The 13782-nt window shown below is 40.8% G+C and overlaps 1 protein-coding gene across 3 annotated transcripts in view; it reads right to left on the bottom strand.

Moving 5' to 3' along the window:
• dcp2 (decapping mRNA 2) overlaps positions 1-13782 on the bottom strand; it is a 41851-nt gene that overhangs the window by 22385 nt on the left and 5684 nt on the right. Inside the window, exons 2-5 of one of the 3 annotated variants that reach the window (XM_072583808.1) lie at positions 7749-7900; positions 7138-7265; positions 4155-4253; positions 1006-1158 (exon numbers count right to left, since the gene is read on the bottom strand). In XM_072583808.1, coding sequence (XP_072439909.1) covers positions 1006-1158; positions 4155-4253; positions 7138-7265; positions 7749-7900 — 532 coding nt within the window. Of the gene's footprint in view, positions 1-1005; positions 1159-4154; positions 4254-7137; positions 7266-7625; positions 7687-7748; positions 7901-13782 lie in introns of all 3 variants that reach the window. The other 2 variants (XM_072583825.1, XM_072583816.1) reach the window with 2 other exon arrangements.

Below are 13782 nucleotides of genomic sequence, written 5' to 3'. Positions count from 1 at the left end.
TTACAGCATCATGATACAGAGGTTAACATCGATGGGGAAATAGAAACACTCTGGGATAAGGAGAACTCCTGATTTAGGAATAGAAAAGTACACATAGGAAAATAAGACTGAGTAAAGGTATGGCAAAATTTTAAAAGATGAGAATTTTGAAACTGGCACATGGATACAGGAGAGAGAAGATGGAACGCGGATACATTTTAGGTTTTGGCTATGAGCAAGCTGAAACTTGAGGAAAGATGATACAGGAAAACCAGACAGAATACAGAACACATCAAATCTTGAGATGAAGTTAGGGAATAAGAAGAGAAAGAGGAGAGTGGGAAGTTAAAGGCAGGCATTTTGGTAATTGACAAGGGGTGGCGAAGAAATCTCAATTTGGGGTTAAATACCAGTGACTTGCATTAGTTTTGTGAAAATATGCATCTCATGCTTTTTAATTTGTTCAGAGATTGTGGGCTTTGCTGGCAAGGTCAGCACTTATTGCCCATTCCTCATCATCCATAGGGCAATTAAGAGTCAACCAATCATTTTGCTGCAAAACTAGAGTCAGATATAAGTCAGAGTAGCTAAAGGTTGCAGATTTAATTCCCTAAAAAGGACATTACCAAATTAGATGACTGATTATGGCGATTTAGTAGTTACATGGTGCTATTAAGCTAGGACTTTTTCCTTATTGAAGATTTTGTATCATTCAAATTTCACAACTGCCATTGTGAAATTTGACCCCACATCCCCAGAACATTAGCCTCTGGTCAGGATTACTAATTCAGTGCACTATGCCGTCAACTCCCCTAAATAAAATAAAACATGATTCAATCAATTACTCTAAGAGAACTTGGATTACAGGAGATCAGAAAAGATATACAGACACATTCTCTTCAACACACTATTCAATGCAAAAGGAATCTGACAACTCCATGCACTGAAATACTCTGACAAAATTTCTGGGTTGTCTTTAAAAATGCAAATAAGCAAGGCTGATCTCAAAAATCAAATATTTTCTACCCGGATTTCTCTTCTTGTTTTAGGGTTAAACTTCGTATCCTTTGGTACACCTGGGATGATATACAGTCGAGCTAACTGATCATTGATTCTCTGTTCAATGAAGTCATCTTTACAAATGCGATCTCTTATGTCAAACCCAGTTTCTTCAAGAACCTTAAAGAAAACATACAAAACTTATCACCAAATGCTAAACATACTTTACATAAAATCAATCAAATTCCATACAATTCTAATCTAATTCCTTTTGAAAACTATTTTGTAATATTTATATTCATCAACTCAAGAAAGTCAGCACAGAGGATCTGTGTACAGGTGACCTGCCCCAGCCCTCTGAACAGCTAGATTGGTGGTGATTCAATGGTAGAGATTGATCAGGTTCTTCTTTTAAAACCAAAAAGAAAGTTGAGAAATGCTCTATAGATTTACGTGCTTCATCAATAATCATTTACAAATCAACAAAGTTAAAACAATCATGAAGAAATTCAGCAATAAGACCATAAAACATAGGAGTGGATACAAGGCCATTCGGCCCATCGGGTCCACTCCTCCATTTATAAAACCATAGAGATGTACAGCATGGAAACAGACCATTCAGTCCAACCCGCCCATGCTGACCAGATATCCCAACCCAATCTAGTCCCACCTGCCAGCACCTGGCCCAAATCCCTCCAAACCCTTCCTATTCATATACCCATCCAGATGCCTCTTAAATGTTGCAATTGTACCAGCCTCCACCACTTCCTCTGGCAGCTCAGTCCAGATATGTACCACCCTCTGCATGAAAAAGTTGCCCCTTAGATCTCTTTTATATTTTTCTCCCCTCACCCTAAACCTATGCCTCTCTCGTTCTGGACTCCCCGACCCCCAGGGAAAAGACTTTTGTCTATTTATTCTATCCATGCCTCTCATGATTTTATAAACCTCTATAAGGTCATCCCTCAGCCTCCGACCCTCCAGGGAAAACAGCCCTAGCCTATTCAACCTCTCCCTATAGCTCAAAGCCTCCAACACTGACAACATCCTTGTAAACCTTTTATGAATGCTTTCATGTTTCACAACATCTTTCTGATAGGAAGGAGGCCAGAATTGCACGCAATATTCCAACAGTAGCCTAACCAATGTCCTGTACAGCTGCAACATGACCTCCCAACTCCTGTCCTCAATACTCTGACCGATAAAGGAAAGCATACCAAACATTGCCTAGTCTATCCTATCTACCTGCGACTCCACTTTCAAGGAACTACGAACCTGCACTCCAAGGTCTCTTTGTTCAGCAACATTCCTTAAGTCCTGCTAAGATTTGCTTTAATCATGGCTGATGGGCATTTCAACTCCACTTACCTGCACTCGCCCCGTAGCCCTTAATTCCTTGCGAGATCAAGAATCTATCAATATCTGCCTTGAAGACATGTGCTCTGTGGCAATTAATTGCACAGACCCACCAGTCACTTGCTGAAGAAATGTCTCCTTATTTCCATTCTGAATTGACCCCCTCTAATTTTAAGGTTGTGCCCACAGGTTCTAGTCTCCCCACCTAACGGGAACTACTTCCCAGCATCAACCCTTTCTAAGCCATGCATTATTTTGTAAGTTTCTATTAGATCTCCCCTCAACTTTCTGAACTCTAATGAATACAATCCCAGGATCCTCAGCCGATCATGAAATGTTAGGCCTACCATCCCAGGGATCATCCATGTGAAGCTCCGCTAGACACGCTCCAGTGTCAGTATGTCCTTCCCGAGATGTGGGGCCCAAATTTGGATACAGTATTCTAAATGGGGCCTAACTAGAGCTTTATAAAGTCTCAGAAGCACATTCCTGCTTTTATATTCCAACCCTCTTGAGATAAATGACAACTTTACATTCGCTGTCTTAATCATGGACTCAACCTGCAAGTTAACCTTTAGAGAATCCTGGACTAGCACCCCCAGGTCCATTTGTACTTCGGATTTATGGATTTTCTCACCATTTAGAAAATAGTCCATGCCTGTATTCTTTTTTCCAAAGTGCAAGATCTTCCATTTGCTCACATTGAATTTTATCAGCCATTTCCTGGATCATTCTCCTAAACTGTCTAAATCTTTCTGCAACCTCCCCATCTCTTCAGTACTACCTGCCTGTCCACCTAACTTGCTATCATCGGCAAATTTCGCCAGAATGTCCCCAATCCCTTCATCCAGGTCATTAATATATAAAGTGAACAGCTGCTGCCCCAACACTGAACCCTGCAAGACATCACTTGTCATCTGCTGCCATAAAAAAGAACCTTTTATCCCAACTCTCTGCCTTCTGTCAGAGAGCCAATCCTCAATCCATGCCAGTAGCTCGCCTCGAACACCATGGGCCCTCACCTTATTCAGCAGCATCCCTGAAGCACTTTATCAATGGCCTTTTGGAAGTCTAGATAGAGGACATCCACTGGGCTTCCCTGGTCTAACCTACATGTTACCTCTTCAAAGAATTCTAACAGGTTTGTCAGGCACTACCTCCCCTTACTAAATCCATGATGACTTGTTTTAATCTGACTCTGCACTTCCAATAATTTAGAAATCTCATCCTTAACAATGGATTTTGCCAACAACTGAGGTTAGACTAATTTGCCTATAACTTTCCATCTTCTGTCGTGATCCTTTCTTGAACAAGGGGATTACAACAGCAATCATCTGGGACTTTCCCTGACTCCAGTGACTTTTGAAAGGTCACAACCAACGCCTCCACTATTTCTTCAGCCACCTCTCTCAGAACTCTAGGATGTAGTCCACCGGGACCAGGAGATTTATCAATTTTTAGATTCTCTGATTTTTAGATTTAGATTTTTAGATCAATTTATCAATTTTTTTTCACACTTTCTCTTTTGTAATGGCTATAACGTAGAAATTCAGGTCATTTCTAAATCCTAAATGGAGTACTTAAAATTTAATACACATTTACGTGAGTTGCATTGAGATAGAAAGAGGGTTTAAATGTTACACATTAGATTCTACCAATTGGCACTTGACTGAAAGCTTGTCCAAACGCTCTAAAACATTTTAGAAATAACAATGCCACTCTTAAAAAAGATTACTGAGGATAAATACAATATACTTACATAAAAAATTACAATAATCCAAATAAAAATTGATGTGTGTTCTTATCAAATCAATACCTACCTCTCTCACAGCACAGTCATGTGGGGCCTCCTCTTTGTTCACTTTACCCTTTGGAAATCCCCAACCAGACTTTGCCAAATAACCCTGAACAAGAAGGACCTATTGAAATAGGAACAGGAATAATTTTTAAATTGCTGTTTACTCAGATTTGAATGTGTTAAATACAATATCATTTTTGTTTTATTGGCACTGGGAAAGGGAAGGGAGTCAATCTAAGGCTTTATCCTTTTTTTTTGTCCACAGTATTTTGCATGTATTGTTGTCACCGAGCCATTCTCTTAACTATTCATAGCTAGAAAATAATTTGCAATGGCTTGTCTCTTCCTGCTCTTGCACCATCACTTCTGGTGTGCCTGACTCCCTATTTCTCATCTACATGTTGCCCCTTAGGAACAGTGTTAAGCTTTCATAGTATGTTCACCACAACCAGCTCTACATTATCACCATCTCCCTTGACTCCTCCACTGAGGCAATTAGTTTGCTTATGGAAGCAATTTCTTCTAATTAAATACTGGAAGGACTGAAGCAATTATTTTTATAGTCTCCTCCAAACTCTGTTCCCACTCTACCATTCTTCTTCCTGGTAGAAATCAGCGATTAAACCAAGCTGTTTGCAATCTTGTGTCATTTCTGATCGTAAAATAAGCTTCTGGTTTTACATTTGTTCTTTCAAAGCCACCTACATCCAGCTCTCCAATCTCATTGTGACTCTGCCTGCCTCAGCTGACCTGCTGCTAAAACCCTTGCTCTATCTAATGCACAGCTGGCTGGTCTCACATTGTTTATCCTCACTTTATTCACACTTCCAATTCCTTCCTGACCTATAACTTCCATATCTTTGTGATGTCCTCCAGACCCATAAACCTGTGCTCCTCTAATTCTGGCCTCCTTTAAATTCTGCTTCCTTGAGTGCCTCCAATCATAATTGCTCCACTGTTGATGTCTGTGCCTTTGGCGTCTCGCTCTGGGATTCCTTCCCTACACCTCACTGCCTTACTTGTTTCCTTTTAAGATTCTCGTCAAGAGTTCTCTCTTTCACCACGTTTTTGGTCAAGTGACCTAATATTTCCTCATATGACTGTGCGTTATTATGATAAATGTACTTTGTTGTTATTGAACCAATTAATTAATTCAAAATAACTGACTGTGGTATATTGTGCAGTGAATTCTACTTATTTCAAAGTTCTTATTTCTGTCCATTTATTTTATTTTATTTCAATGTCATAGCAATGTGGTGCTATAGAAAACTATAAATCTACAGCAGGAAATACTGACCAAAAAATTAGTAATCTATCACAATTCCAGTTCCCATTTGCTTCATTTCATTGAGGAGTCTTCCAATTAATTGGTAATTAAATATACAAACATGATCAGCGGGTAAGTACTTGTTCATAGATGGCTTCTCTTTAGAGATTGAAATTGCAGTGTTTTATTCAGCCAAGCTAACATGTTTCCCAATTTGTCTCACTGTAAGATCTTAAATGTTGTTTTGATGAAATTTTTGATTTTGTGCAAAATTTAAGTTTCACTGCTCTGTACTTAACAAAAGATGGTATATGACGAAATTTTATGGACCTAGTTCAACACATTTTCCACCTTACAGTTTAATGGGAGGCATGAATGTAATTTAGGGGGCAGTGAATTATAATGTAAATGGACTAGCATGCCAGAGAACCAAGCTAAAGCTTTACTGTACATGGTGAAATTTTAAAATCAGTCAAGTTCCGAATTAAAAGCTGTTTTAATTGTCAATTGGTTTAAGACTTATCTGGTTCCTTAATGTCCTTCAGGGAAGGAAAACTGGTGTCCTTACCTAGTCTAGTCTACATATGTCTCCAGACCCTCCCAATGTAACTGATTCTACTATTTTAAAACAAAAGTAAAGATTCCTCCACGGTGTCCCCATCAAACACTTCCAGCACAGGAACAGCTTGGTATAATTGTCTCTAAATGGCCCCTGAAGTGGCCTAGCAAGTTAGTCATTCAGTTCAGGACAATTAGGGATATATATACACTGGCATTTTTAGCAATATTTACATTCTATTATAAGAAAGAGAAAGCCCTAATTTATCAATATCCACAAGAAAACAGCGATACCCCCTGTTCAGGAATAGGACTAAAACTGCAGGACACAGTGCAGCTTGTATATCTATAAGAAATAGATAAGTTCAACTGTAACACAATCAATGGTTCTGTGAAGGGGTTCTCGTGGTGCAGTGGCAGTGTCCAGGAGGCATTTCTTTAAGTGTTATTATTAATTCTGCTTTGAGGACAGTTTCTGGTTGGGCATTCCATTTCCTAACAAGGTTTGTATTTTCGAAACACAGCCTGTACAGTCTCATTGAGTCAGTTTTATTCACCTATACTGCTTCAAAACATGTACCTGTAGGGCACAAAGCGTGAAGCTGACAACTAAATGATAGTCTAGCATGTCTGAAAGGAAGGTACTCTTCTAACCCAGGTAGATGTGGATGTTTGATCTTTGGGACAGGAAAGAAATGACACAGTTTTAAGATTTTGGGAAAGAGATTCAAGGGGAGTGTGAGGAAGAATTTTCCTTTTGCACCAATTGCTGCCTACGAGGGTGTGAACTAGAAGTGGTCAATCATTCAGACAGGAAATTAAATGGGTACTTTTAAAGAGACAAATTTACAGGGCTGTGGGACCAAGTGGGCAAACAGGACTTGTCAAGATTGCTTGCTACTTCCGGAACATCGATTTAATGGGCTAAATAACTCCATGATTCTGTTGATAAATAACTCCATGATTCGGTTGATAATCTTAAATTTATGCCTTCTAGTGACTGACTCACTAGCCTAGCACTAACATTTCATCTTTTTTAATATTATCGGTCTTCCTTATCAATTGACAAAAACCTGTCATTTATTTTATTTAACATAAACTTAGACTTGTGCACAGATGTGAATATCTTTCCCAAATATAAAATCTGGGACTGCAGAAGTCACTCCAGGTTATGACTTACATTTTCCAGTGCTTCATCTAATATAATTGCACCATATGTTGGGACTCCCATCTTGTACTCCTTCCATTCATCTAAAATCTTTTCCACGTCATCTCCTTTCCGAAGTAAAAATGAACAATGATTGAAGAGTATAACAGCAGTTAAGGAATAAGCAACATTTTGGCAACAATAGTTCAGGGATAAACAAACAATCTTTTAACTACATAACTTTCAGCCAATAGATTTTCTTGCCATGTAAAATGGATTTGAATCCAAAAGGTACCAGATTCCAAAAGTGACAAAACAGTCACAAGAAGAAAGATCAGTTTAATCAAGCACTGATTAGGAAATTTTCAGTGTAGATTTTAAAAGGTGGATTTGAATTGAAAGTAACTTTGTGGGGAGGGGAGAGGGAGGAAGAGGTGAAGGGGGTTTTCCACAATTTTGAAGTCCCACAAAAGAATGAACTGAGCGCAACAGGAAGTGTGCAAAGCAGATCAAAAACTAACCTGCTATTTCCATAGGCTGCAATATATTGCTACTCATCTAGTGATCAGTTCATCGACATGTCTGCAAGGAAAAATATTTTGCAGATGTTAACAAAATCTATCCTATATGTAGTTAAAGGATATCTGATTTGGCAAAATCTCTTATCCCACACTGAGGCAATCCTGGTGTGTTCTGCAAGTAGAAGTCCAAGTAAAACCAATGGGCCAGCTCAATCTGAAAGCATACTCTGATCGCATTGTCTCTTTCTTCACTTGGAATGTGCAAAATGAATCGGCTGTACAATAAATAAACCACACTTTTATAACATTTCATTGTCAGTTTCGCTATCATACATAAAAGGTTTCACAGTCTTGTACAGAATATAATGAAATATTTATCATGTTAGAAAGACATTGCAACAGATTAAATAGTAGGACTAGCTGTAAAGGTTATACAAAATATACCATTGAAATCGCCTATACTTTAGACAAGCTTTGTTGTTTTTGATCTTTTCACAACGTTCTCATGTTCAAAATTGCATATTATTAGGAAAATAATACTAGTTCCAAATAATATACTGTCAACTGCATAGTGCAAACTTCAATGCAGAAGGCTTCAAGATATCAATTAGAAGGAACACCATTTTGTTTAGAGCTTTGAGGATAATTAGTTCAAACACATGTACAAGCACAAATATCCACTACTTGCTCCACAAGCTTTATGACCAAAAATCAATGTAATAAATGAAAATGAAGCAAATTTGTTCTATAAAACGCTCCTTAACAAAATGGTTATGATGCAGGATGTGACAGGAGTGTGGTCTCACAGGAGTCTGACCTGAGGCCACTTTTTGTCCCTGAATTTATAATAACTTAGAGGGGGCAAATGAAGGAATGGTTGCTGTATTTGCAGATGATAACAATAGGAGAGAAAGTATATTGTGAAAAATCCCATGCCTGGTAGTATTATTGCTAGACTACTAATCCAGAGACCGCGGTAATGATTTGGGGGTCACCAAATTCAAATCTCACCATGTCAGATGTTGGAATTTGGATTAATGTAAAAAATTTGGAATTAGAAAGTCTTCATAAAACTGTGAAACCAACTATGGCAATTGTTGAAAAACCCATCCAATTCACTAATGTCATTGAGGGGAGGAGACTGTCTTTATTACTTGATCTAGCCTACATGCAATTTCAGATCCACAGCACAGTGGTTGACTCTTAACTCTCAATTAAGCAGGTAAAGCAAGTAATTAAGGCAGCTAAAGGATGCTATTCTTCATTACAAGAGAAACTGAACATAGAAGTAAGGATATGATGCTTCATTTATACAGGGCAATGGGGAGACCACATTTCAAATGCCCTGTGCTGTTTTGATCTCTTTAGTTAAAGGGGAGTTCAGAGGAGATTTATTGAGATTGATATTTGGCTAGAGTTTAGCAGAGTAAGGGTGATTTGGCTAAAGTATATCAGATCCTGAATGGTCTTAACAAGTTGGATGTTTCTTCTTGTAAGCAAACATAGAAGTAGTGGGCACTGTTTTAAAATTAAGGACTGCCCTTCTAGGACGGAGACAAAGAAACTTCCTTTGTCTCAAGTGTTTGTGCAACTCTGTAACTCTCCACTTCAGAAGATGGAGTAGTGGGCCACTGAATATCTTCAAGGCAAAAGGTTGATTATTTCATTACTGAACAATATAGAGGAACCTTGATTATTCGAATATCAATTATCCGAATACTGGATTATCCGAAGGAGGTCTCAAGGTCCCGATAGAAACATTACAGCAAAGATGTGTTTCCAACACTGATCGCATCTTTTGTTTACAGTGATTAAAAGTGCTGCTGAGAACAGTCCTGGACAGTCTCCAACTGATTGACCTCCCGCCCTCTCTCTCTCTCTCTCCCCCCACACACACTTTCCCTGGAGTTTCACACAGGGGTGTACCCTAAACCTTCCTTCCTCAGATAATCTCTCCAACATTGACCTATATAGGTGGAACTTGTCAAAAGTTGTAGTAAAAAGTTGTGTGTGTGTCCGTGCTCATGCACTATGTGGAGACTCACCACCACCACCCCAACTCCAAAAGGCAGTAGTCTTGTTGGCAGGTGGCGGGCAGGGGCTCGGGCTTGCACGGTGTGCTGCTGCCTAACCTGAACAGGGAGCAGACTTTACAGAAAACTCCAAGTCCCAGAGGAAAGACATTGAATCAGTTAACTGAATAGTCAATCATCCAAACAAAATAGTACCTGCTCATCTCAATCGAATAACCACCATTCCCCTGTAATCTAAAGTCTAGTGGAATAAATGGTGACTTTGAAACACAAGCACATCAGCTGCAATCTTATTGAGCGATGGAGCAGATTGGAGTGGCCACTTCTGATCCTAATTCACGAAAAAAAATTCATGTACATACACAAAAGCAGTTAGTTCCTGTATAGTCTTTGCAAATAGAGAACAAAAACATTGGAGTTTGACTTTTCTCCACAGTTGCAACTAACCTAAGAGCATTTCTTACTAATCAAGCTACAATTTATATTTAATTGAAGCACCAGGAGGGTCCGATAACTGAACAGATCCCACTGCACTTTGGCAGAAAGACCTCAGACCTTGGGTCTTTCCCAGTGCACCTTGGAAGTGGCTGCCCCAAGCTTTAGTGTCCCTCAGCATGTACTCCTGGACCTTGGAACATGCCAGTCTGCAATACTTGGTCAAGATCAACTGGAAGATTGACAAGATTTGAGCAGACCAAAGAACATTGTTCACCATATTGATGGTCCTCCAGGCGCAGGCGACGTTTGCCTCGATGTGTATCCCGGGGAAGAGACGATATAGTCGAGATTCCCGCATCACAGAGTTGCTTGGGACGAACCTTGACAAAAAAAAAGCATCTCTCTCCAGGAATTCTTTGCAAAGGCACATTCCAGAAAGCAATGTGTGACTGTCTCTTCACCAGTGCAGCCACATGCATGGTGGTGGTCGAGGGGGTCTGGGCGTGTATGAAGGATCTGACAGCGCTCTTCTCACCACCAGTCAAGCAGTGTCTTGGTGCTTGTTGGAAAGTTCTGCCAATGCAGCATTCTGCCAAATGGCTTTGACAGTCTGCTCAGGGAACAACCCAAAAGGATCCACCCTATCTTTCTGGATGTAGTTTTGCTCACCCAGAAGCCCACTGAAGATGTTACCTCGTAGGGTGATGAAATGTCTGGAAATGAACCTTCCAGCTCAGCCAACAAACCTACATCCAGAACCTCAACCTGAGCTACAAATCTTCTCAAAACTCACTAACACTATCTTTCGCCCCACAAGATCTTGATGACACCATGTGCTGACCACTGCCTGATGGACTTGTGGTCAAAAGGTGTTTACTTTCACAAAAGTTTCCATGAGGGGCAGGTGATGTGAAGCAGTCCAACTACTTGCAGCATTCAACAGCAACAAGGATAAGCCCATCCTTGGTAACACCAGGATCAGGTAGAACTTCAGTATGTAATAACAATTGGTGTTTGTGGTCCAGGAGACTATGCACAGCTTGATGCAGTCACTCACAAAAGGTGATCATCAAGATGAGAGGCAGCATTGTTTACACTCTTCACACCCTCGTCTACAGCTTTAAATATGGTATCCCTTTGGACCCAGTCCGTCTTTGACCTCCAGTTGAGGTGGAAGGTGGCTCAGGTGACTGGAGTGATGCAGGCTCGGGGAACAAGCCAAATCTACACCACATACTAAAGACAGAATATCTCATGCCTGATGACCAGGTTTCTACCTGCAGTGTAAGCAATGCTCACATATGACCAGTTTCTGCCTCACCTTGGCAACATGTTCCTCTCAAGTTTAGGCACATGCCCCTGCCCTCCCAACCACGTACCCAGCATCTTCAGGTAATGTGCCTTGACTGTGAAGGGTCTAAAGGACTGGCCGAGCCAGTTCCAAAAAAAAATGGCCTCACTTTTACCTCTATTTACCTTGGCAGATCTGAAGAGAAAAATGACAACATCATCCGTGTAGAGGGAGGCAGGCCCCCACGGCATGAAATAGTCACCCCTCTCAGGCTCTCATCCTATCTGATGGATTCAGCAAAAAGCTTTATACAAGGTAGGAGAGAGTGGGAAGCCCTGCCTGACTGGGAAGCTTTCTGATTCCCGCCCAGATTGAGACTGTACTACAGATCAAATTGCAGGTACACTACCCAAAGCACGTTTGAGAGCACATCCCTCAGATGGCTGTACAATAGCCTGTCAAATGCCTTCTCCTGGTATAGGCTGATGAAGCAGGTGTTCACTCGGCTGTCCTGCACGTAGGCGAATGTATCCCTAAGGAGCGCGGGAATCTCAGAGATTGTCCTGCCTAGTTTAGCACAGGTTTGGTTAGGGTGAAACACTGATCCTAGAGCAGACCTAACCTAATTGGCGATGACCTTAAGACAGTATTTACTAATCCACATTCAATAGTGATGTTGGTTGCCAATTTCTAACTTCCTCCCTCACTCCTTCTGCATGTAAATGAGGGTGATGATACCTGCTCTCATAGATTCCCACCTGTACCAGCCAGAAGCATACAGTCTGAAAAGCAACCTTCCATCACCACTCTGTCTTCTACTTTTGAACCAGTTCTGTATCCAAATGGCTAGTTCTCCCTGTATTACATGAGATCTAACCTTGCGAAACCAGTCTCCCATGGGGAACCTTGTCGAACACCTTACTGAAGTCCATATAGATCACATCTACTGCTCTGCCCTAATCAGTCCTCTTTGTTACTTCTTCAAAAAAAAACTGAATCAAGTTTGTGAGACATGATTTCCCACACACAAAGCCATGCTGACTATCCCTAATCAGCCCCTGCCTTTCCAAATACATGTATATCCTGTCCCTCAGGATTCCCTCCAACAACTTGCCCAATACCTAAAATACCTTAAAAAAAAGGTGCAGCTCTTACTGCCACAACATTTTCCCGTCCTCCTTCTTGGGGCCAGTGTGTCCACAATGGGCCAAATGGCCTACTTTCATGCTATAAGGATTCCATGAACTCACTTGTACTTGGATTGTGTGGGAGGTTGTTTAAAATTCTTGCGCAGAAACTATGTATTCATGGAATATACATGTCACTGTTTAGCCAATATTTACTTCGTCCATTCTCAAGTGCCCTGAAAGTTATGGTGAGCTGGTTTGTGAATTACTTGCTTACGCTATAACAGGATAGTCAGCATATATCACAATTCTTGCCTACAGATCTGGGAAGTGTAAAGCAATTTGTGTTCTCCTTTATTAGCATTCACTAGAGTCATGATAATATTGGAGTTGAAAAGTGTGGCACTGGGAAAGCACAGCAGGTCAGGCAGCATCCGAGGAGCAGGAGAATCGACGTTTCGAGCATAAGCTCTTCATCAGGAATGTGGGGTGAGGGGGTTGAGAGAATAATGGGGGGGGGGGGGGGGGGACAAGGTAGGTGGGAAGACAAAAAATACTGTTGGGGGAGGTGACAGTCATAGGTCGAAGAGGAAGGTGGAACAGATTGGTGGGAAAGATGATGGACAGGTAGGACAGTGCTGAGTTGGAGGGGTGGATCTGGGATGAGGTGGGGAGAAGGCAACATGAGGAAACTGGTGAAGATCGACATTGATGTCGTGTGGTTGGAGGGTCCCAAGACTGAAGAGGAGGTGTCTTTCCTCCAGGTGTTGAGTGGCTAGGATTTAGCGGTGGAGAATGCCCAGGACTTGCATGTACTTGGCAGAGTGGAAGGAGGAGTTGAACTGGTTGGCCACAGGCAGTGGGGTTGTTTGGTGTGCGTGTCCCAAAGACGTTCTCTGATACGTTCCACGAGTTGGCGTCCTGTCTCCCCAAATGTAGAGGAGAGCATATAGAGAGCAACAGGCATACTTATAACATTAGTCTACCACAGAATTTGAAAACCGTGCTTTCAAAACATCAAAAACTCGCTGATCAAAAGGAATCAAGGAACAGACTTCAGGGTTTTCTCTGCTTTTAAATTAAAATACTGAGTTCTGAAATGTGTTCTAACTAAACAACTTGAATGCATAACAAAAGAAACAATACATAACATACTTATGAAACTCACAGTCTGTGCCTGAAGAATAAAAGCCCAAAAGTACTATGCGTATGAGCAGATTCTCTTATTTTGAAATCTAGATTACATTTCCCTACAGTGTGGAAACAGG

The sequence above is a fragment of the Chiloscyllium punctatum genome, chromosome 2 (assembly GCF_047496795.1).
Source record: "Chiloscyllium punctatum isolate Juve2018m chromosome 2, sChiPun1.3, whole genome shotgun sequence".
NCBI lineage: Eukaryota > Metazoa > Chordata > Chondrichthyes > Orectolobiformes > Hemiscylliidae > Chiloscyllium > Chiloscyllium punctatum.
The sequence above is the reverse complement of the archived record's forward strand: the minus strand, read 5'-3'. Positions and strand labels throughout refer to the sequence as shown.